The 26,070-nt window shown below is 37.2% G+C and overlaps 1 protein-coding gene across 1 annotated transcript in view; it reads left to right on the top strand.

Moving 5' to 3' along the window:
- The window catches only part of ARHGAP42 (Rho GTPase activating protein 42), a 281,271-nt gene that overhangs the window by 186,063 nt on the left and 69,138 nt on the right, over window positions 1-26,070 (top strand). Inside the window, exon 5 of the mRNA XM_068554521.1 lies at window positions 16,525-16,626. Within this exon, the coding sequence (XP_068410622.1) occupies window positions 16,525-16,626 (102 nt within the window). The remainder of the gene's footprint in view (window positions 1-16,524; window positions 16,627-26,070) is intronic.

Here is a 26,070-nt window from a genome sequence, read left to right as displayed (position 1 = left end):
ATTCTGTTTACTAGTTGATAAGTTGTATTATACTGATGGATTCAGGCTCTAACAAAGTAGTGCTGTAGGCTTATCCCTAATTCACACTGTAAAATCTGGTGTCTTAGTCCTGTGTTTAGAAAGTATGATAAAAAGAAGTCACTTTTTTTAAAAAAATTAATTAATTAATTTATTTATTTATATGGCTGTGTTGGGTCTTCGTTTCTGTGCAAGAGCTTTCTCTAGTTGTGGCAAGCGGGGGCCGCTCTTCATCACGGTGCGCGGGCCTCTCACTATCGCGGCCTCTCTTGTTGCGGAGCACAGGCTCCAGACGCGCAGGCTCAGTAATTGTGGCTCACGGGCCCAGCTGCCCCGTGGCATGTGGGATCTTCCCAGACCAGGGCTCGAACCCGTGTCCCCTGCATTGGCAGGCAGATTCTCAACCACTGCGCCACCAGGGAAGCCCTAGAAGTCACTTTTATAAAGTGACTGATTATATATGACATCTGTCTAGAACCAAATGAAGAAGAAAATATTCACAAAGAAGGCCTTATAGCTGCTTCTAGAAAAGTCTTAAAATGACAGGTTTCTAGTCAGTCACCATAGTTCCCGCGTACTGTCAAGTTCTCTATTGATTTCTGTCTGCCCATAAAACAGAAACACTTTTTATTTCTGGCTTTCCGTGTAAATCCAGTGACGGAGCTCTCAGGAAGATCTCTGGCCCACTTGGTCATATTTGTTAGTTGTTATGACCTCTTGTCTACCAGCATCGTCAGATATACTAAGTAGTTTAAAAATTCTTCCCTATGACTAACCTAAATGTCTCAAATTTAGTCCATTTCCTTCTGCTGTTTCCTCAACTGGTGGAACACCGTGTGAAATACTCAGAGAACAGGTGGTCACCATGTGAAATACTCAGATTTTACAAGCAACTAAAAGAACTTGTAAATTATTTCCTTCACCTTAGATTTCCCTCCTCGTACTCATCATATGTTCATCAGAATGCCAGGAGCATTCGAATAATGTGATTCCTTGGAGGGTTGAAGGATCATTTTATGAGGAATGACAGAATCCTTATTCAACCAGCGCTGCTCTTTAGAGAAACATTTAGGGGCACATGTGTGCGTGTTTCTTTATGGGATTAAGTTAGCGCTTTTTGAGTCTTAGGGTCTTAAATTTCACTTTTATGCTATTCTAAATTAATTTTACTCAGCTTAAATAAATTTATTGAACTTGTGGTTCAAGTTGGACTTGTGATAAGGAGAGAGAATATTTGGACTCTAGGAAAGAACAAATAGATAACCCCTATTCTTAGCCTTGGCATTGAAATGAACTTTCTAATTAACTCTAAGAGTATTGTTAATAATATACAAAATAGATTAGGTTGGGCTAAAACTTTCCTTTTCACTTATTTGAAATGACCACAGTGAATGACCCAAAGGGCATAAACAAGAATTAAGGTGAAGGAAAACTTAGAATCACAAATAATTGACAAACAGCACAGATGGCTACTCTTTTAATTTAATTAACGGAAAGAAAATTATATCCTTTGGCATAAATTTTAACTTCCTTTGAGAAATCAGTGTCTTTGGAAATTTATTCAAATCTATGAAAATCAGAATACCTAAATATTTATATTGTTTGGCATGTTAATAGTTGGCAGAAAGAATAATACAAGTTATTCATGTTAATTAATTCTGAAGTTTTTGTAGCCACAGTACTAAACTTTTAAGAATTATTTTTGCTAATTCTATTTGGTAAATTCCCTAATGAAGAATAATCTTATTTCTTAAGTCAAGCTCTATATACACTTGGTGGAAAATTTTATTTTAGCTTCTCTCCATTGTTCATTTTCACAACTTGGTTGTTTTAAGTCTCAAAGCTGGACTAAGATCATTATTAAAAACATTTATTAACTATTTCTTGAGAAATAAGGAATCACTCCATGCCTAGGAGTTAAGCCCACCTTTTACTAACCAAAATCTTTTCTGTTTTTCTCTGTTATTCTTTGATAAATAAGAAAGAATTAAGCATTGTTCGTGAGTGACTATTTTGAATTTTAGCATGGCTGCATTCCAGTGAAAATAAAAGATTTTTCAGTTATCCACACTTCTAGTCTTACAACCTGAAGAAGTGTCTAAATGTATTCTGACAAATATTCCTTCACGGAATTTAACAGGATTAGGTTTGACCAGCCCTCCCTTAGTTAGCATCGTTATAAACAGTCTAGACTTCAGGGACCTGTAGGAGTGATAACTTTGGTAACGTCACTAGAGGCAAGACAGTGACTCTAGACTACACAGACTACATCTCACAAGTGTTCTCATCATGTTTATATGATGAAACGGAGAGACTTCTTGTTTATAAAGCAAAAGTGATATGTAGCTGTTTAAACTTCAGGCACAAACAGCACTGAATGCTGAACTAGCACAGTAGAGTAAAAAAAAAAAAAAAAAATTAAGTGTATTTTTGTGGATGAAAATTGAGATTTGTTCTTAGGTTTGTGGCTTAAGTTGTGTGGCTTGAAAGTAGCCAACTGGTAGCAATGCCATCTAGCCTCCACATTTAACTACCAAGTTGACAGTTTTCAGTGCTGGCAACCTTTGGTGCTTTGTCTCCTTCCTTTAAGCTTTTCATTGTTCTTAGCAGTTAGTGTGACATTTTGAGGATTGGAGTCTAAAACCCCAAACTAAATAAGACCAAGGAGTAGCTAAGATTGTATCAATACTTGCTGAAAGTGAAAGAGTAGTTATTTCTTACTAATCCCTACCTTACTGACTGTCGATATTTATCTTTTTGTATCAGGGGTTTTTTGCCAACTGGCAGGGCCACACCACCAATGGCCATCCCTCTGAGGTATTTCTTATGGTGGGTGTACCTAGGAAAAGCTTATGTAGAGCAATGCCAGAGAAATAACCATGTTTGTGCTTTAAGTAGTTAACTACTTCTTTATACTCTACTTGCTTCCATAATGTTTAAGCTGAAGTCATTAAATCCAGCTATTAGGTGACAGATAAGATGACCAAGGCCCCAGTGTTGTTAACATGTCCAAGGTTATACGTTTGGTGATAAAATCCAGAGAATAGCTATGACTGTGTGACAGTGTTTATAGAATTGGCTGATTATAATTCATTCGTTCAGCAGTTACACATTGAGCCTTTTTTCATGTGGGAAATACCATGTTAGCTTACAGTCTAGTCCAAGATTTCTCAGCCTCCACACTATTAACATGTTGGGCTGAATAAATCAATCAAAATCAACTTTTCTCTCTCTCTCTCTCTCTCTCACACACACACACACACACACACACACACACACACACACACACACACACTCTCCTTCTCTTTCCTGTCATCTTTATCCTGGGAAGCCCTTCAGTCTGTCTGTAGAAATTAGACTTTAGACAGAAATACCTGCAATGCTAACTTGTTCTCATAAAGAGAGGTTAACCTCTGAGGTTAACCTAATGTTGAAAGTCAAGGAAGGAGGGGCAGAGGAAGTGAGCAGAAAGGACATTCTGCAGTACAAGATTGGAGCATGTTTCTTCCCTTGTGGGAGAAAAGGTTGAAGGAGGAGCACCAGACATTTTTGGAAGGCTTCTGGAAGCTGGCCCCCCAATGCTTCTGCTCATGTTCTGTGAACAAAACTTATTCACATGGACACATCTCCTTGCTCGGAGATTGGGAAATGTATTCTTTATTCTTGGCGGCTGTGTGCCCTGCTACAATTTAGGGATTCCATTACTGTGGAAAAGGATGGCACTCTGCCAAAAAAGGCTTTTGATAAAAGCAGTAGGAATAAAGAATTCCATGAGCTTATACACAGGATAGGGCTGTTCCAAGCTTTGGCTCATGTGAGTAATTCTTTGACATTGACCAAGGCACTTGAACCCTTTGGAGGATGGGGGTCATTTTCCTTTAAAATGTTAAAACTAAGCAGTTGTGCTATTTATGCTGACGTTGAGAAAGGTCTTGTGTTTTAGTCTGGACTCCACCCTTTTGCTGGTTGAGTGGCCTATAGTTAATTTCCATGAACCTCATTTTTCCACTGTATAACATGGGAATCATGATAACACATTATTTATTTCCTATTTATAAACATGATCTTCTTGAAAGCCCTATGATACTGAATGTACAAAATTGGCTCAAGAGAACAAGGTTGTGAATGAGTCTGCAAATCCCTTGAAAATGTTATACTTTTATTATCAAAAATCATAAAGATAGCAGAGTCAGCAAGATAAAATCTTAAATCCATATCTCAGGAATGTGTGTATTGGTATTAGGCCCAGTTTATGCCCTTCCCAGGACCTTAGGGTTTGCTCAGAAGATAACTGTAGCCTAGGATTGTCACTTCTTATTCCTCACACATGATCAGGGCCTGGCTTCAGCCAGGCCCCCATCACCCTGCTGCAGTGGGAGTTGCAGCAGCTGTGGTGCACAGGCTCAGTGGCTCATTGGCTGTTCCTCATCACATATGGACTCTTGATAGAGTACGAGGTTGGACCCTGGGCTCTGGCCTCTCACACAACTGCTGGAGGGACCAGATGACGATCTGAAAGAACTCAGGAGAGTTCCTGCCCCATGCAGCAAATGTTGACCACTTATGGGAGAAACTGGCAGATAAATCCTTGCTTACCCAACGGAAATGTCCTGAGGTGTGTTGGTTTTATAAAACCTGAGTGGAGATGTACCTTATTGCCTGAGCAACTGGCTGTTTTTCCACCTGTTCCTGCGGTTCATTCAGTAATAAACACTTGTATTTTCTTTCCTCCTTCCCTGTCGGTTCCCTTTTTCTCTCCTCTTGCTCTACAAGGTTGTATGCTAGTTGTAGCAGGCAAACTCTGCCTCAGCCTCTGTTTTCTAGGAACTTTGGATTTAAAAAAGTATAATATTAATATAATATGAAAAATTAATTTCCACTTGCTGTGGCTTTCACTTTGGGAGTTAAGGAAAAACACCTCTCTCTGTCTCAGCCAGATGCAGTACTTATCATGAGCATTCTCTGTCATGGTGTCAGTCTTTTGTCCCCATGTTTGTTCTCCTTCCATGTTATCAATAGTTTTTGAATTTTGTGACTGAGATTTTTATTTCATTCTCCAAGTCCTCTGTCATCCAAGAGGAAGAGAAATTTGAATGCCGGGCATGAAGAAAAGCTTTGGATTACTTTTAATTAGGAAATCCCTAAACTCACTCAGGGTAATTTTCCAAACATCCTGCCTGGAGTGTGCAGAGTTGTGTAACTTTAGGTTTATCCATGATGTCATGCCAGAGCCCATAAGATGATAGCCACTCCAGACACTATCCACCCTCCTGATCGCAATCTTCTGTCTTTACACAGTCCACACGAGGATTGATTAACAATCAAAAATCATCGAAAACGTTCAGTAGCATTCTCTATCTCTCCTAAAGTCTAAAGTAACATTATAAGTACCTCCTCTGCTTCCTGCTCCGTCTGTCATCTTCTTTCTTCCCATTTTCCCCATTTCATCCATTTATTCCCTTTAATGTTTTTCAGTGCTATAATTTTCCCGATAAGCATTGATTCTGCTGCATCCCAGAAATTTTAATGTTTAATTTTCATTTAGTTTAAAATGTTTTTAATCTCTCTTCAGATTTCCTCTTTAACCTATGTGTCATTTAGAAGTGTGTTGTTTAATCTCTAAGTACTTTGTGATTTTCCAGCTATCTTTATGTTGTTGATTTCCAGCTTAATTCCACTGTGCTCTGAGAATGATTTCTATTCTTTTAAATTTGCTAAGATGTGTTTTATGGCCCAGAATGTAGTCTGTGTTGGTGAACATTCCATGCGAGCTTGAGAAGAGTGTATAATAATAGTACAGTACAATAGTACAGTAAAACTTTTGAGACCTTGTGTGTTTGTAAAATTTTTATTCTACCCTCAATCTAGATTGACAATTTGGATATAGAAATCTAGGTCGGAATTCATTATTCCTGAGAATTTCGAAGGCACTGCACCTTTGTTTTACAACTTTCTGTGACGTTGCTGTGGATTCATTATTGATTTCTGATGATTTTTATTTGACCTGTTTTTAGGCTTTGATTTTTATTCATGGTTTTGTAATATTTTCTCATTTATTGTGCCTTATATATATTGTGTCATTTCAATATGGATACTTTTTTATCAGTTCTGGAAATTTTCATGAATTATTTTTTGGTCTTTCCCTCCCTACGTTTTTTTCTTTCAGTAGTTCTGTTAGTCAGATGTTGGGTTTCCTGATTAAGCTTCTAGTTTTTCTTATCTTTTCTCATCTATTTTCTTTTTTAGTTCACAGCTCTCTTGTTTTATTCATTTACTTATACCTCATTCACATTTTCATATTTATATAGCAACCATTCTCATAAGTTCAACGTGTATATTTTTGTCTTATGTTCTTAACAAAATTGGTATTATTTTTCTATGCATGGCTCTTTAATTTACATAAATGATTTTGTGTTATTTATCTATTTTGTGCTTTGTGGTTTTCACTCAGAATTGTGTTTTAGGATCCATCCACATGTAATATTTACTTCATGCCTACCACTTCATGGTCTGCTTCTAATTCACTTATGTCCACCAATAAATACCCTGGCTATCTTCCTGTTTTCACAGATCCTCTTTTATGTTTCCTTATGGACTTTTCTGTGAGGATCTTTTCGGGATGTACACCCAAAAGCTGGTTTTTAGGGCACACATATATGCCACTTAGAAATGTTGAGTTCGACATTTCTCTTTGGGAAGGCTGTACTTCCCTACAGTCCCACCATATAGAAGGGTTCCTGTGTCTCCACATTCACTCAACATGTAGTGTTATTCAGCTTTCTAACTCTTGCCAATCAATAGCTGATAGATATAATGTGATATCTTAATATTTTAATTTGCTTTTCTCTTAAGTACTAATGAGTTTGAAAAGTTCTTTATATGTTTGTTACTCTTTTGGCTTTCTTCTTCTGTGTTATTCCTTCATATCCTTCACATATATTTTTATCTGTTTGTTTTTCTATCTTTCCGATTTGTAAGAGTTCATTATAAAGGCAAATATGAAACCTTTGGCTCTTATGAATCTGATCACCTGGACGTGGTAGTGGTGAGATAATTGGAATGGGGCAGATATAATGGATTGTGCTGGTGCAACTACCCAGGAAGGAGCCCTTTTGGAATGTCTGTGTTTCAGCAGATTGAGGAGGAGGGACTTGGTGGGGAATGGCTTGGGAGACTGGGAATGGTTGGGTGCAGTCACCCAGAGGCGGGACATTCCTGTGAAAGCTATACTAGGATTCTCAACAACCTGGGTTTCTGGATACCAGGAATCTCTTGGACCTCAGGCAACTCCTGTGTAGCAAGTGGGTGGAATATCCAAGCATCTGGCCCTTCTCAGACTTAGAAATGGTAGTGTCACCCTAGGCTGCTGTTCTGAGCAGTGAGGAAGTCCCACTATCAGAGGAGAAAGAAGTCTAGCCGGGATTGGTAGTTAGGGCTATATCTTTTCCTCTCAATGCCTAGCATGGTGCCAGTTTATAAGAATTACACATTTTTCTGGAATAGAAATTTAGCTATCAGTATTTATTATTACTCTTTGTATTACTATTTCTACTACTATGCATTCACTCGAAGGATTTTCAAAATATATGTATAATGCTTATTTAGCTGATGGTTATGCTAACATGTTGACTTAAATAGTTGCATGGGAAATTTTGCAATATCCTGAGTGGCAATTATAACCTTGAAGTTGTCTTAAAATTCAGATGCATAAATCCTAAATATGTGCTCCATTTTAAAGAAAAAGGAATATAGAAAATACTTTTTCATTTCCTCTATTTAAAAATATTTTGATCATGGTAACATTAAAATAAAGGTTGCTAAGACAGTTGTTTAAACAAAGCTTTGCGTTAGTCTTTTATAGAAAAAAATGCAATTAGATAAAGCTTTAGCATTTCTCTTTGTGATTTTCTAAATGTTGTGGTAGAGTCTATTTTTCACCTTTGGTACCTTCTTGTGGTCAATGCAAGACATTGATTAGGCCTTGATTTTAACAGTTGTGTATAATTTAACGCTTTTTGTTTATGTGAGAGACCTATAGTTTATATGAATATTTGACTTTTTTGTCATATACAACAACTTTAAGAGTAAGACTGACACTTGGAGTTTTCTTCCTGTTCCTTACTTCAGGGTATGCAGTGAAGGTGTAGCATGACCACAGTTGCTAATCTTAGAAGCTAAGTGATAATGTGATCATGTGCTCAGAGTAAATACAGTGTAGCTTGGAACACAAATTGATTGAAGACCTTGAACTTATCTTACACTTTTGCAACTGTAATTGGGTTTGGGGATTAATTTGCCATTTTTGATGGTATATTTTAAGACTTTATAACACATACACACGTACAAACATATATTACACATATATATGATTTCATTTTACATGATTACCTAGTTCAAATGCACTTACTGTGGGTTTATAGAAAATGTTGTACCATTGTGACATAGTCTCCCTTTTTTTGAGTCATGCTATGACAATAAGAAGACATCGATCACATACAGTGTTTAGTAAAGATTTGTGTGTTATTTTCCCTTCCTTCTGCAGCACTGGTTTCAGAGAAAATTCTTCACTTGATATCCACAACAAGTAGCACAAAAGACAGGAGGTAGCTGTGTAGTATTAAGTTACTAAGGACAAATAAGACTAGACTTTCACGAGCAGTAAATCACAGCTTTTGGGGGGAGATGTGAGTTGCAAGAAGTGCTCTTGGCTTTCAAGAACATGCTTCCTTAGATTATAATTGTCCTTCATGTAGCCTACTCTTTCAACTCAGCTCTTTAATTTTATGCTAGAACTGAGTGTGTTTGTGTTGTCTACATCATGGAACCCTTTGAGTAAATCCTTTTCCCTGGCCTGGTGGTGTGAAGGGCCAGGGTTTGAATAAGAGTCCAGGAAGTGCTTCTGGGAATGATTTTTGTATTGCCAGGAATGCTGATGTGTTGTCACGGAATTAACATTTCCAAACACACCATCAAACACTGACTGAAAAACAAAGATGCAAGTGTAGTCACCACAGCTGTGTTCTCTTTTCCCCCAAATAGTTTATTCTATGCACAGTGAGAAATTTTAAGCCCCCTATTGTAAGATGAAAGTGAGTCAGTTTTGTGTACTACACTGTAAGGCAGCTGGTTGTCCCCCAGTATTCATGTACCACTGGGATTGAGTTAAGGGCATTTGTGCAGAATTGTCCCTTATATCACGGATATTGGTTTTTTGGTCAAATGGAATGTTTGTGAGGGACTGTGGTGCCGTGTTATAAGAGGAATAATTTCACTTGTTCATTAGATATTTATTGAGCACTCTCTCAAATTTTCAGTTTTAAGGATGAGAAGATACATGCATAAATTTCCCTGCTACAATGTAGGACATGAACACCATAAAAAACTCATATATAAAGCTATATGAGCATACAAAAGGGATAGAGAGTTGATGGAGGGGACATGTGAATTAGGTCTATTTAAGCTGGATGCTAAGAGTAGATCTAACTTGAATACGTGGATGTTGGAAGAAGTAAGCATTTGTATCAGAGAGGAGGTGGTCTGCATAGAAAAAAGAATAAAGCTCAAAAGGGCTAATGAGAGACTTTTGGAGAAATTGCTTGGGCAGGTCAGTTGTGGGCATGAAATGCCAGATTAAAGAGTAACATCCACTGAGTAAACGATGGAATGTTCACCCAGGTATCTGTTTCAACCGTGGACAGGACAAGCTCCTCCCATCCTGAACCTTGGACTTCTCTGCTTTCTTTTGGGTTCTCTCCTGCACATTTTGTTGTGTGAGTTCCTCAACAGACCTCTTTTGGATGGGAATGCCACTTTTTATTTTTCAATTGTGTTTCTTCTAGTAGAGCCACATTTTCTCCTTAAATAATAAAAATGCTTTGAAGATGTTGATTCCCCGCCCCATCATTTACAGGTATAATACTGTAATGCACAGACATACCAGTACTTCTTCAAAGGTCTAAAAGTGACTAGAACCTTTACAGCAGAACCCTACTTGCTCTTTCCATTTGATGCCATTTTACCAGTTAAGTTTCTAAAGTTCCATCTATGCAACTAGATCATGATGGGTTCCTGGAAATATAATTGAGGAGATAAAAAGATTAGAGTGCCAGTGGATCAAAATGGAATTCTGTGGATGTATTAACCTGGATCTGACACCCTCAGGGTCCTCAGAAAGACAGGTCAGAGGCCTGCCCCTCTTCTCCTTTCTTCTTCCCTTACTCCCAAACTCCCTTCCTCTTCTCTTCTCATCCATCCATCCATCATTTTTAATTAATCGCCTCCAAATACATATGCAAATAATGAAGTAAAGCATTATGCATAATAATCACAGAGCTTGTTAAAAATAACAATGTCTGAATCTCTATATGAGGGAAGTAAGAATCTACATTTTTAATAGGCTTTAAAATACTTGACTCTGATTAAGGTGGTCCAGCCACTGCACTTCAAGAGACACTGAAATAAAAGCAAGGAATAGTACGTCTTTAGCCAATGAAATTTATGAGTGTGATCACCTAGTATTTATTTCATATGGACCCATGAATGGAAAAAACATACCTGGTGGATAACATATTTATAGTTGAAGAAGATTATATGCCCAGGCATGTCGTGTTCTCTTTAAGATTTTATTCCATTTGCATTTCTATAAAAGTACTTCAGAGGATGAAAGGTAAAGTATCCTCCTCCACCACAAAAGACTAGCCTGGTTACAGCTCCACTACAGAACAGTATCATTTTAGGGATATGCAAAGGTCAGCTATTAGAGTTCTGTTGAGTATATGACACAGATATTGCTAATCCTTTTGACTTGACTGAACTGTTCTAATTATTTCACGCTACCAGCTTTTGAAGGTCTATTTTCCTTCTTGTCAAAAATGAGTTGTTTGAAATATCAGGCATCTTTTTTTTTTAATATATTATTTTATTTATTTTTTTATACAGCAGGTACTTCTTAGTCATCAATTTTATACACATCAGTGTATACATGTCAATCCCAATTGCCCAATTCAGCACACCACCATCCCCACCCCCCCGCGGTTTTCCCTCCTTGGTGTCCATACGTTTGTTCTCTACATCTGTGTCTCAACTTCTGCCCTACAAACCGGTTCATCTGTACCATTTTTCTAGGTTCCTCATACATGCGTTAATATATGATATTTGTTTTTCTCTTTCTGACTTACTTCACTCTGTATGACAGTCTCTAGATCCATCCACGTCTCAACAAATGACTCAATTTCGTTCCTTTTTATGGCTGAGTAATATTCCATTGTATATATGTACCACTACTTCTTTATCCATTCGTCCGTCGATGGGCATTTAGGTTGCTTCCATGACCTGCTATTGTAAATAGTGCTGCAATGAACATTGGGGTGCATGTGTCTTTTTGAATTATGGTTTTCTCTGGGTATATGCCCAGTAGTGGGATTGCGGGATCATATGGTAATTCTATTTTTAGTTTTTTAAGGAACCTCCATACTGTTCTCCATAGTGGCTGTATCAATTTACATTCCCACCAACAGTGCAAGAGGGTTCCCTTTTCTCCACACCCTCTCCAGCATTTGTTGTTTGTAGATTTTCTGATGATGCCCATTCTAACTAGTGTGAGGTGATACCTCACTGTAGTTTTGATTTGCATTTCTCTAATAATTAGTGATGTTGAGCAGCTTTTCATGTGCTTCTGGGCCATCTGTATGTCTTCTTTGGAGAAATGTCTATTTAGGTCTTTTGCCCATTTTTGGATTGGGTTGTTTGTTTCTTTAATATTGAGCCACATGAGCTGTTTATATATTTTGGAGATTAATCCTTTGTCTGTTGATTCGTTTGCAAATATTTTCTCCCATTCTGAGGGTTGTCTTTTCGTCTTGTTTATGGTTTCCTTTGCTGTGCAAAAGCTTTTAAGTTTCATTAGGTCCCATTTGTTTATTTTTGTTTTTATTTCCATTACTCTTGGAGGTGGATCAAAGAAGATCATGCTGTGATTTATTTCAAAGAGTGTTCTTTCTATGATTTCCTCTGAGAGTTTTATAGTGTCCAGGCTTACATTTAGGTCTCGAATCCATTTTGAGTTTATTTTTGTGTATGGTGTTAGGGAGTGTTCTAATTTCATTCTTTTACATGTAGCTGTCCAGTTTTCCCAGCACCACTTATTGAAGAGACTGTCTTTTCTCCATTGTATATCCTTGCCTCCTTTGTCATAGATTAGTTAACCATAGGTGCGTGGGTTTATCTCTGGGCTTTCTATCTTGTTCCATTCATCTATGTTTCTGTTTTTGTGCCAGTACCATATTGTCTTGATTAGTGTAGCTTTGTAGGATAGTCTGAAGTCAGGGAGTCTGATTCCTCCAGCTCCGTGTTTTTCCCTCAAGACTGCTTTGGCTATTCGGGGTCTTTTGTGTCTCCATATAAATTTTAAGATTTTTTGTTCTAGTTCCGTAAAAAATGCCATTGGTTATTTGATAGGGATTGCATTGAATCTGTAGATTGCTTTGGGTAGTATAGTCATTTTCACAATGTTGATTCTTCCAATCCAAGAACATGGTATATCTCTCCATCAGTTGGTATCATATTTAATTTCTTTCATCAGTGTCTTATAGTTTTCTGCATACAGGTCTTTTGTCTCCCTAGGTAAGTTTATTCCTAGGTATTTTATTCTTTTTGTTGCAGTGACAAATGGGAGTGTTTCCTTAATTTCTCTTTGAGATTTTTCATCATTAGTGTATAGGAATGCAAGAGATTTCTGTGCATTAATTTTGTATCCTGCAACTTTACCAAATTCATTGACTAGCTCTAGTAGTTTTCTGTTGGCATTTTTAGGATTCTCTATGTATAGTATCATGTCATCTGCAAACAGTGACAGTTTCACTTCTTTTCCAATTTGGATTCCTTTTATTTCTTTTTCTTCTCTGATTGTTGTGGCTAGGACTTGCAAAACTATGTTGAATGATAGTGGAGAGTGGACACCCTTGTCTTGTTCCTGATCTTAGAGGAAATGCTTTCAGTTTTTCACCATTGAGAACAATGTTGGCTGTGGGTTTGTCATATATGGCCTTTATTATGTTGAGGTAAGTTCCCTCTACGCCTACTTCTGGAGAGTTTTTATCATAAATGGGTGTTGAATTTTGTCGAAAGTTTTCTCTGCATCTATTGAGATGATCATATGGTTTTTCTTCTTTAATTTGTTAATATGGTGTATCACATTGATTGATTTGCGTATATTGAAGAATCCTTGCATCCCTGGGATAAATCCCACTTGATCACGGTGTACAATCCTTTTAATGTGTTGTTGGATTCTGTTTGCTAGTATTTTGTTGAGGATTTTTGCATCTATATTCATCAGTGATATTGGTCTGTAATTTTCTTTTTTTGTAGTATCTTTGTCTGGTTTTGGGATCAGGGTGATGGTGGCCTCATAGAATGAGTTTGGCAGTGTTCCTTCCTCTGCAATTTTTTGGAAGAGTTTGAGAAGGATGGGTGTTAGCTCTTCTCTAAATGTTTGATAGAATTCACCTGTGAAGCCATCTGGTCCTGGACTTTTGTTTGTTGGAAGATTTTTAATCACAGTTTGAATTTCATTACTTGTGATTGGTCTGTTCATATTTTCTATTTCCTCCTGCTTCAGTCTTGGAAGGTTATACCTTCCTAAGAATTTGTCCATTTCTTCCAGGTTGTCCATTTTATTGACATACAGTTGCTTGTAGTAGTCTCTTAGGATGCTTTGTATTTCTGCGATGTCTGTTGTAACTTCTCCTTTTTCATTTCTAATTTTATTGATTTGAGTCCTCTCCCTCTTTTTCTTGATGAGTCTGGCTAATGGTTTATCAGTTTTGTTTATCTTCTCAAAGTACCAGCTTTTAGTTTTATTGGTCTTTGCTATTGTTTTCTTTGTTTCTATTTCATTTATTTCTGCTCTGATCTTTCTGATTTCTTTCCTTCTGCTAACTTTGGGTTTTGTTTGTTCTTTCTCTAGTTCCTTTAGGTGTAAGGTTAGATTGTTTATTTGAGATGTTTCTTGTTTCTTGAGGTAGGCTTGTGTAGCTATAAACTTCCCTGTTAGAACTGCTTTTGCTGCATCCCATAGGTTTTGGATCATCGTGTTTTCATTGTCATTTGTCTCTAGGTATTTTTTGATTTCCTCTTTGATTTCTTCAGTGATCTCTTGGTTATTTAGTAATGTATTGTTTAGCCTCCCTGTGTTTGTGTTTTTTACGGTTTTTTCCTGTAATTCATTTCTAATCTCATAGCATTGTGGTCAGAAAAGATGCTTGATATGATTTCAATTTTCTTAAATTTACTGAGGCTTGATTTGTGACCCAAGATGTGATCTATCCTGGAGAATGTTCCGTGCACGCTTGAGAAGAAAGTGTAATCTGCTGTTTTTGAGTGGAATGTCCTATAAATATCAATTAAGTCTATCTGGTCTATTGTGTCATTTAAAGCTTCTGTTTCTTTATTTATTTTCATTTTGGATGATCTGTCCATTGGTGTAAGTGAGATGTTAAAGTCCCCCACTATTATTGTGTTACTGTCGATTTCCTCTTTTATAGCTGTTAGCAGTTGCCTTATGTATTGAGGTGCTCCTATGTTGGGTGCATATATATTTATAATTGTTATATCTTCTTCTTGGCTTGGTCCCTTGATCATTATGTAGTGTCCTTCCTTGTCTCTTGTAACATTCTTTATTTTAAAGTCTATTTTATCTGTTATGAGTATAGCTACTCCAGCTTTCTTTTGATTTCCATTTGCATGGAATATCTTTTTCCATCCCCTCACTTTTAGTCTGTATGTGTCCCTAGGTCTGAAGTGGGTCTCTTGTAGACAGCGTATATATGGGTCTTGTTTTTGTATCCATTCAGCAAGCCTGTGTCTTTTGGTTGGAGCATTTAATCCATTCATGTTTAAGGTAATTATTGATATGTATGTTCCTATGACCATTTTCTTAATTGTGTTGGGTTTTTTTTTTTTTGTAGGTCCTTTTCTTCTCTTGTGTTTCCCACTTAGAGAAGTTCCTTTAGCATTTGTTGTAGAGCTAGTTTGGTAGTGCTGAATTCTCTTAGCTTTTGCTTGTCTGTAAAGCTTTTGATTTCTCCTTCGAATCTGAATGAGATCCTTGCCAGTTAGAGTAATCTTGGTTTTAGGTTCTTCCCTTTCATCACTTTAAGTATATCGTGCCACTCACTTCTGGCTTGTAGAGTTTCTGCTGAGAAATCACCTGTTAACCTTATGGGAGTTCCCTTGTATGTTATTTGTCATTTTTCCCTTGCTGCTTTCAATAATTTTTCTTTGTCTTTAAGTTTTGCCAATTTGATTACTATGTGTCTCGGCGTGTTTCTCCTTGGGTTTATCCTGTATGGGACTCGCTGTGCTTCCTGGACTTGGGTGGCTATTTCCTTTCCCATGTTAGGGAAGTTTTTGGCTATAATCTCTTCAAATATTTCCTCTGGTCCTTTCTCTCTCTCTTCTCCTTCTGGGACCGCTATAATGTGAATGTTGTTGCGTTTAATGTTGTCCCAGAGGTCTCTTAGGCTGTCTTCATTTCTTTTCATTCTTTTTTCTTTAGTCTGTTCTGCAGCAGTGAATTCCACCATTCTGTCTTCCAGGTCACTTATCCATTCTTCTGCCTCAGTTATTCTGCTATTGATTCCTTCTAGTGTAGTTATCATTTCAGTTATTGTATTGTGCATCTCCGTTTCCTTGTTCTTTAATTCGTCTAGATCTTTGTTAAACATTTCTTGCGTCTTCTCGATCTTTGCCTCCATTCTTTTTCCGAGGTCCTGGATCATCTTCATTATCATTATTCTGAATTCTTTTTCTGGAAGGTTGCCTATCTCCACTTCATTTATTTGTTTTTCTGGGGTTTTATCTTTTTCCTTCATCTGGTACATAGCCCTCTGCCTTTTCATCTTGTCTATCTTTCTGTGAATGTGGTTTTTGTTCCACAGGCTGCAAGACTGTAGTTCTTCTTGCTTCTGTTGTCTGCCCTCTGGTGGATGAGGCTATCTAAGAGGCTTGTGTAAGTTTCCTGATAGGAGGGACTGGTGGTGGGTAGAGCTGACTGTTGCTCTCGTGGGCAGAGCTCAGTAAGAGGCATCTTTTTTGTGGCTGGGAAATATTATGATTCCTTGAGAAGAGTGTGTAAGTGGTTCTCTAAACTGCTTGTATATTAACTCATCTGAATCACCAAAAAGCCTAAATGAGACGTGTTCTCTTGGTCCTATCCCATGTCAGAATTTCTTGCTGAGAATCAGTTATAAGGTGTTCAAAGGGATTCTACTGTAGGCAGCCTGCCCCCTCCATACTATAGTTCCATGAACTTCTTTGAGAGCAGAATACATACTCAAATGATTTTGTTTCACATTCTTCTTCCTACTCTACTTCATCAAGTTTTGCACATAGTTGAAGCTCACTAAATCTTTATTAAATAATTTCAGTGGATGTTTGATGGGGATGGTGGAAATCAAGGTTTTCTTGATTCTCTAATTTGAATGTTTTGTTGTTTTTGTGATCTCCTAGGATGGAAAGAAGAAATTTGACAAGGAGAGTGAAAAATACTATTCTATTCTTGACAAGCATTTAAATTTGTCTGCAAAGAAAAAGGAGTCTCATTTGCAGGAGGTAAGTTTTTCCAAATGAAATGTGGAAAGAGCATTAACATTGTCATGTGAGGTCCAAATTTCAAAAAGTAGACATTATCTCAGAATCTGCTCCTCTTTAATAAAATAATGATAAGAATATTTAAGTTAATTGAGCACTTACTACAGACAGGCACTGTGCTGAGCATTTTACATGCCTTGTGACATTTAATGTTAACAGTTCTAAGAGAAAGATTAGTATTTCCTTCAATAATGAGAAAGAGTGAAACAAGGCTATTTCTTTTTCTTCTTGTTGGGCATATTTTAAATAGCAGGACCTACCAAATTCATGTTATAGCATTTATATTAAGTTAAAAATATCTGTTTTTAAGGTGTTGCATCAGCATTAAGGGGAAAAAAGATACATATACAACTACATGTTTTAAAATCTCCATTATTTTATGTCAATTTTCTGAAAGAACAAGTCAACAGTCAACATTCCTTATATGCATTTACTAACATGTACAGTGTATGCATATAAGGAATCCATTTCTTCCTTTTTTCTGAAAATTTCTTCTCATTGGTAGTGTTTCAACTATAATTAGTCAAATCGAATAGTCCTTTGACTGAGTAATAATGCAGTTCCAGTTCTAGTGATGGGATATTTCTTTTTAAAAAAAAGGCTCTCTTGTCTTTCATCTTGGCAGCAACCAAATCTTGACACACCATGCGTCATTCCCCCAGTGTACAGTGGTGTGTCTCAGAGCTGAGCTGGGAGTTGTTGAGCTAGTTCCCCTACAGCTCATCACTGCTCTCCAGCCCTTCATAGGGAATCTTGTAGTGTGCTGAGCCTCCTTTCATCTCTTCTTCCTCTCCTCTCTGTACTTCTAGGGACTGTGGTGGGGAACCTCTTTCAAATGCCTCCTCCTGATCCTCTAGCAAAGCCACCTCCCTTCGTGAATTGTTTTTCAAGTTCAGTCTGGTCCTCTGCCCTCCTTACTCCTATTCTTCTTTCCCTGACCTCCATATTCAGCCATAAAGCATGCTTGACGAGTTAGAGTTCAAATGCAGTGGAACAGTTGTCCAAAAGGCACAGGAGGGTTGCTTCTGATTCCTTTTTTCTGTACTCTTATTTTCCCCTAGAGGGAATTGAATTTCTTCACTTAAAAATGTTTAATGTTGGGAAGTTTTGTTATTTAAATATGTGTTCATTATAATGAATATCTTGTTATTAACACCTGCTGTTAAAATAGGACAATTTAATATACAGCTGTGGGCCTATGGAAAGGTTTTGGGGCTAAAGTGAAATGGAGAAAAATCTGTTATTAAGGAAAATTATATTTTTAATTTTCATGGACATATTTAATCTTATGAAGTACTATGTTGTCATTTAATATTATGTTCACATACTCCAAACTTCTTAAATGCTCACATATCTCTTTAAACATAGCATTAGAATAAACCTAAGAGAGAATGCGGTATGTAGATGAAGTAGAAAGGGCCCCCCCCAATTGTCACTATCATGTACCAAAGGCCATGACCAAGTACCATTTTAAAAATAGACTGCCTCAGAACACTCTTTGTCATAAATCACAGCAAGATCTTTTTTCACCCACCTCCTAGAGTAATGAAAATAAAAACAAAAAGAAACAAATGGGACCTAATGAAACTTAAAAGCTTTTGCACAGCAAAGGAAACCATAAACAAGATGAAAGGACAACCCTCAGAATGGGAGAAAATATTTGCAAATGAAGCAACTCACAGAGGATTAATTTCCAAAATGTACAAGCAGCTCATGCAACTCAATATCAAAAAAAACAAACAACACAACCCAAAAGTGGGTAGAAAACCTAAATAGACACTTCTCCAAAGAAGACACACAGATTGCCAACAAACACATGAAAGAATGCTCAACATCACTAATCATTAGAGAAATGCAAATCAAAACTACAATGAGGTATCACCTCACACCAGTCAGAATGGCCATCATCAAAAAATCTATAAACAATAAATGCTGGAGAGGGTGTGGAGAAAAGGGAACCCTCTTGCACTCTTGGTGGGAATGTAAATTGATACAGCCACTATGGAGGTTCCTTAAAAGACTAAAAATAGAATTACCATACAACCCAGCAATCCCACTACTGGGCATATACCTTGAGAAAACCATAATTCAAAAAGAGTCATGTACCACAATGTTCATTGCAGCTCTATTTACAATAGCCAGGACATGGAAGCAACCTAAGTGTCCATCGACAGATGAATGGATAAAGAAGATGTGGCATGTATATACAATGGAATATTACTCAGCCATGAAAAGAAACGAAATGGAGTTATTTATAGTGAGGTGGATGGACCTAGAGTCTGTCATACAGAGTGAAGTAAGTCAGAAAGAGAAAAACAAATACTGTATGCTAACACATATATATGGAATCTAAAAAAAAAAAAAAAAAAGGTTCTGAAGAACCTGGGGGCAGGGCAGGAATAAAGACGCAGATGTAGAGAATGGACTTTAGGAGAGGGGGATGGGGAAGTGTAAGCTGGGACGAAGTGAGAGAGTAGCATTGACATATATACACTACCAAATATAAAATAGATAGCTAGTGGGAATCAGCCACATAGCACAGGGAGCTCAGCTTTGTGCGTTGTGACCACCTAGAGGGGTGGGATAGGGAGGGTGGGAGGGAGACGCAAGAGGGGGGAGATATGGGCATATATGTATATGTATAGCTGATTCACTTTGTTATACAGCAGAAACTAACACACCATTGTAAAGCAATTATACTCCAATGAAGATGTTAAAAAAAAAAAAAGAATTAATCTCCAAAATATACAAACAGCTCATGCAGCTCAATATCAAAAAAACAAAAAACCCAATCAAAAAACGGGTGGAAGACCTAAATAGACATTCCTCCAAAGAAGACAAACAGATGGCCAAGAGGCACATGAAAAGATGCTTGACATCACTAATGATTACTGAAATGCAAATCAAAACTACAATGAGGTATCACCTCACACCAGTAAGAATGGCCATCATCAAAAAATCTACAAACAGTAAATGCTGGAGAGGGTGTGGAGAAAAGGGAACCCTCTTGCACTCTTGGTGGGAATGTAAATTGATACAGCCACTATGGAGAACAGTATGGAGGTTCCTTAAAAAACTAAAAATAGAACTACCATGTGACCCAGCAATCCCACTACTGGGCATATACCCAGAGAAAACCATAATTCAAAAAGACACATGCACCCCAGTGTTCATAGCAGCACTATTTACAATAGCCAGGACATGGAAGCCACCTAAATGTCCATCAACAGAGGAATGGATAAAGAAGTAGTGGTACATATATACAATGGAATATTACTCAGCCATAAAAAGGAACAAAATTGGGTCATTTGTAGAGATGTGGATGGACCTAGAGAGTGTCATACAGAGTGAAGTAAGTCAGAAAGAGAAAAACAAATATCATATATTAACGCATATCTGTGGAATCTAGAAAAATGGTATAGATGACCTTATTTGCGAAGCAGAAATGGAGACAGACGTAGAGAACAAATGTATGGATTCCAAGGGAGAAAAGGGTGGGGTGAGAGGAATTGGGAGATTGGGATTGACACATATGCACTATTGATACTATGTATAAAATAGAGAACTGAGGGGAACATACTGTATGGCACAGGGAACTCTACTTAGTGCACTGTGGTGACCTAAATGGGAGGAAAATCCAAAAGAGAGGGGATATATGTGTATGTATGGCTGATTCACTGGGCTGTGCAGTAGAAGCTAACACCACATTGTAAAGCAACTATACTCCAATAAAAATTAATTAAAAAAAAATCAACTGCCTCAAAATCAAGGGTAGTTTAAATTTAGAGTCTCTAAAGGGTTATCAGGTTCTTGGTGAATATGAGGGCCACCCTTAGATAAGACATTGCTTAAACCATCAAGAAAATATTAACTTTATCATAATTTTAAAGTCCTCTAGAGTTTATGATTTAATTTTCCCTGACAGCCTAGCTCAATATTTAATACTTGTTAGTTGCCCTCAATCCCTTGAGCTATGATAGAATATTCATTCTGGTTTTGTATTTAGTTGGACGCTAGAAAAACTTATAACACGGTTAGTAACATCCTCCACTTGCCCCACTACACACACACACACACACACACACACACACACACACTTTTTTTCCAGGAGGCACAGCCCGCAATAGAATACAAACAGATATTGTGCAGAGGAACTCCTCAGAGCGTATAATGTAGACAAGGAAAAACGTAGCTTGCTTTTTATTTATTCCTCTATCCTTCCAGGAGTCAAACCTGTTATAGGGTGATGCTGCCATGCACGTATTTAATTCTGTAACATGGCATTAAAAGTCATCTGTTCCCTTCCAGAGCAGCTCTGGTCCTTCTGTCAGCACCAAGCCTATTAAGTTCTCAGAAAGACCCCTCTGTGCCTTCTCACTGGCACAGCTGACTCTTTGTTCATTTCGCTCATGGAAGATAAGTGACTGCCCATGACCAGGACTGAATTAGGGGTCAGCTTGTGTTGGTAAAGCTCCAAGGCCATCAACTAGATGGACCACTGGAGCAAACAGAATTGGAACCAGACTCGTCAAAATTATGGGCTTTACAGTAGATGAAAAGAAGTAATATTTGATATGTGAATGCGTAATTTCTTTCTAAGCATAAAATAAGAGGAAGAGATCATAAAGGAAATGTAGAAAGACCAGAATGCATGAAAGTAATCTATTTCAAAAAAAAATTAAATCAAATTAAAAGGCAAAGTGTTAGGAAATGTATACAACATATAACACAGGATAACCATCTCTTATATATATAAGATGTGCTTGCAAATCAGTGTGAAAAAGATAAAGACTTTAGTGGAAAAAATGGGGTAAGAATATGAAAGGGCACTTCATCAAAGAAGAAATATAAACCATAATAAATATTGTAAGTTTCAATGTCACATGTATTAAAAAGTACAATTTAATAATAGTAGCAGCATGTTATTTTATTTTCTTAAAATATAATATCCATTGTTAGTGAAGGTATGGGAAACTGAGCACACATTTGCTTTTCTGGTGGGAATATGGAACCATTCAATAACTTTTGAGGTAAATTTGACATCATATTTCAATCAATGCTATATGTACAAGAGAGTTGAAGTGATTTTATTGATAGAAATTTTCCCTAAAGAAATGATCAGAAATAAGCATAAAAATAAATTGTGTAAATATGTTGATCCAAGAGTTATTCACAATGCAAATTTTAGAAACATCTGAAATGGCACAAAAGAATGATTGGGATAAATATACAAATATAGCTTGGCCAAAAATGGAATTGATATGGCTGTGAAAAGTTTTATTTGGAAAATCATTTAAAGACATTTGGAAATATTTTTTAGCCTAAGAGGAAAAAAAAAAAAAAAAAACAGGATTTAAACCAGAATGTACACTTTTATTCAGGTTTTTTAAAGTAAGTTTGTGTTTGTGTGCATGTTACACATCAAAATATTGATAGTGGGGCTGCAATTTTTATTTTCTTTACATTTTCCTGTTATAATAATGAACAATGAATAAACTTATAGTAATGAATATGTATTACTTTTATAGTTAGGAAAAAAGTAAAGGGATTCCTTTTAGGAACCCAGAGTTTGGGTTTCTATCTATCACTAAATATGCTTTCAAAAGGTTCTTCTTCTTCCCACTTCCTGAGTGAAGGGAATCCCTCAGGTTCTACCTTATAGCTCTATTCGTATCCTTCAGTCTGTGTCCCTGCCAGCTCTGCTCCTTCCACATTGTCTGTAACATCTCGGCGAGTATCTCCCACCATCATACCTGACCACCTTTGCACTGTCCACTGACTGGTTACCAGGACTTCAGACTACAACACCTTAGTGACACATGTGAAATCTCACACATTTTCTCAAATTTGCTCCTGCTTCTCACTTCTTTAATTCTGTTAATGCTGGTATTATTTCTTGTGTCAAAATTATCTTTGACTTTTTTTTTCCCCCCTTGCTTCTCACACCCACATCCTTCAACTTCTCTTTCTAGGATATACCAAACACCTTTACCCTTATCAAATAAGAGCTCTCCTTATACTCACATGCACCCAGCTTTACCATTGAGTCAACACATTCTACACTGTCCTCACTTTAATCTTCTTCAGGTTCACCTCTGATCTTGTCTACACCCTCCTCAAACTTTTGCATGGTTTATAGGATGACATTTGCACTCATTCTCCCTACTTTGCCTCAATTCTCATTTCTGACTGTTTCAAACCAACCCTTTCGATCTATCTACCAAAACATAACTTCTCCTGACTTTATTCCCTCACCGAAACTCTTCTTTTATCTCCATGTACTCTAACCTCTCCATTCTTCAGCATCCAGCTTAAATCCTTTCTCCTCTGGGAATGATTCAGCGAATATCACCTGAGCCTTTTTCCTCTATTTTAAATTGAGACAGCTTATTGTGGTTGGGGAAGAAGTTAGGTACCTACAGAACTATGTGGTTTTCTTATGCAATTAACTTGGTTCCTTACTAGGATGACTTTGCCACATAAATAACAGCTTATACCTGTTGTTCTGGAATAATTACTACTCCCTTTCAGTTTTAAAAGTTTAGACAATAAATTACATAGTTATTCTACTTCTCCAGTACAAAATACGTGACAGTTGCTAGGGGGTATGTAAGTGTCTGCTACACACTATGAGCTTGAGTACTAAAGGAATTCGTCTGAGGTAAAAGAATGTCTTTCTAAATCTTGTACTGAAGAAAATAATTAAGCTATTGTATTCTTTTAGCACTGTGCATTCTAGATGACCTTTCAAAGCAGATTCGGTATATTGAATTTAGTTGTTGAAGTCTAGGGGAAACCAGGCACAAAATTCCAAGAATCCTCTCCCAGTGGAGACACATAGGACTTAATTCCCCCAGCAATGAGTCGTGACAACATGTGTGAAATGTGGTCTACTAGAAACTCATAGACTGAGTGCCCATGGTTTTTACTGGGGGCTGGTCGTATAGGCACCCTCTGCCCGTCATGTACCCAAATACCAGACTCCCAGAAAGAAAGCAGGTGTTCAAAATAAACCATATTGTTTGCACAGTTTCAGCATAGTGAACTACTCTTATCAGTTAGGCTGGTGGGAACCCTCCCAAAATCCACATTCCCATATGCCAGCCAAGGGCCAACCTTGTAAGCAGGCCTTTCAATGGATAGTATTCATGCCTGCTCTGCTAACTTTTCTACACAGCTTTGTTGACCAGAAATAATCATTTTAGGCTCTAAGATGTCTCAACATTCTAGTTTGTTCCTGTGTGCTAGTTGACACAAAGACTATCTTTTAAAGTAAATGAAAGCTTCAGAAATAACTTGTGGAATAGACTGTTATCTCTGAGACTGAAATTATTCTTGCATCCTTTACACCCAATGGTGTACTGAAGCTTTCTCTTGGAGAGCTGATTTCTTCATCTCTTTCTCATCACTCGTTCAGTGATGTTGTGTTTGTGATTTGGAGCTGGCTATTTTGGGAATATTTTACCACAGAAACCAGCAAATACTGCAAATCAGACACGCTCCCCCACCTGCAAGAGAGCCAATTGTTAAACATTTATTAGCATACCACCACCTGTACCCCCTTACCGTTTGTTCTATACGTAGTGTGTTCCTCTAAGCAGTGGTAAAAAGAAAATATATATGATTTGTGTGGAATAATGACTTTGGGTGCTGAGAAGCTTCTGGTCCATATTTCTTACCTGATTTATGTGTTCTTCTTATGTATTAGTTTATAAACTTGAAATTCTCAAGTTTATAAATCCCTACTGAGTTGCTTATAATATTGGGCCATTTTAAATTATATAAATAATTGCATAGCAAGTAGTAAGTATATATAATTATTTTTAAAGGTCTTTCTGTCAAATGAAGTTTTAAGATGCTATGCTAAGCCAGCAAACCTAATTTTATCTTTCTTTAAGCTTTTGTTTGTTAAATTATCATTGTAAAATGGCTACAAAACAATGTCCTATTCCCAAATTGTTGTTGGCAAATACTTAGTATTCCAGAGAGGCCATTCTTTTCATCTGCTTTTAGTAATCTCAGCTGGCAGTGAGGAGTGTGTAGCTGGGCAACGAAAGTAAAATCATGCCTCCCTACTAAACCAAAGTCAGTTTTAAAGACAGCATCCAAGGACGATGGTGGGCATAGAAGTGGGAAGAGAATGTGCATTGCATTGATGGAGCATGATTTATTGCTTGGAACCTTTGCATTTGGGGGCTCTGTTACCAGTATTATCTCTGTAAGAGTTTACCTAATATGTGGCTCTGCTGTTTAATATTCTCAGATGATTTTTTTTAACATCTTTATTGGAGTATAATTGCTTTACAATGGTGTGTTAGTTTCTGCTTTATAACAAAGTGAATCAGCTATACGTATGCATATATTCCCATATCTCCTCCCTCTCGCGTCTCCCTCCCATCCTCCCTGTCCCACCCATCTAGGTGGTCACAAAGCACCAAGCTGATCTCCCTGTGCTATGTGGCTGCTTCCCACTAGCTATCTATTTTACATTTGGTAGTGTATACTACTCAAAGCAATCTAAGATCTAAGATTCAATGCAATCCCTATCAAACTACCAATGGCATTTTTCACAGAACTAGAACAAAAAAATTCACAATTTGTATGGAAGCACAAAAGACCCCAAATAGCCAAAGCAATCTTGAGAAAGAAAAACGGAGCTGTAGGAATCAGGCTCCCGGACTTCAGACTATGCTACAAAGCTACAGTCATCAAGACAGTATGGGACTGGCACAAAAACAGAAATATAGATCAATGGAACAGGATAGAAAGCCCAGAGATAAACCCACACACATATGGTCACCTTATCTTTGATAAAGGAGGCAAGCATATACAGTGGAGAAAAGACAGCCTCTTCAATAAGTGGTGCTGGGAAAATTGGACAGGTACATGTAAAAGAATGAAATTAGAACACTCCCTAACACCATACACAAAAATAATCTCTGATGATTCTTCCTCAATTAAATTCAAACATTATGCAGTTTTCATGATCTTTTATAGTGTGATTCCAGCCTTGCTTCTCCCTCCTTCCTTCCACTTACTTACTCTGAAGGCAAACTCTGTCAGACTCTTTCATGCCTTTTTACTTTTTCATGGGAGTAAACTCTTTTTTATCTTTGACTCTTCACGGCCAGTTATTTATCTTAAGATTCAACTTAGAACACCACCATTTTCTCCCAGAATTTAGTCTCTTTCTTGTGATTCCCATAGATTTTCATATATTTTTACATACCCCTTTTATAATAATGTTTTAATGTAATGGATGTTGTGTGCTTGCTCTGTGTGTGTGTGTGTGTTTGTGTGTGTGTGTGTGTGTGTGTGTGTGCATTTTTCTTCCCGTTCAAAACACTATAAGCTCTTGAGGGCAAGGACTATGTTTTCCTAGCCTCTGTATTCCCAAGACATAAT

Source organism: Eschrichtius robustus, chromosome 11, assembly GCF_028021215.1.
Source record: "Eschrichtius robustus isolate mEscRob2 chromosome 11, mEscRob2.pri, whole genome shotgun sequence".
In the NCBI taxonomy this organism is placed as follows: Eukaryota; Metazoa; Chordata; class Mammalia; order Artiodactyla; family Eschrichtiidae; genus Eschrichtius; species Eschrichtius robustus.
The sequence above is the reverse complement of the archived record's forward strand: the minus strand, read 5'-3'. Positions and strand labels throughout refer to the sequence as shown.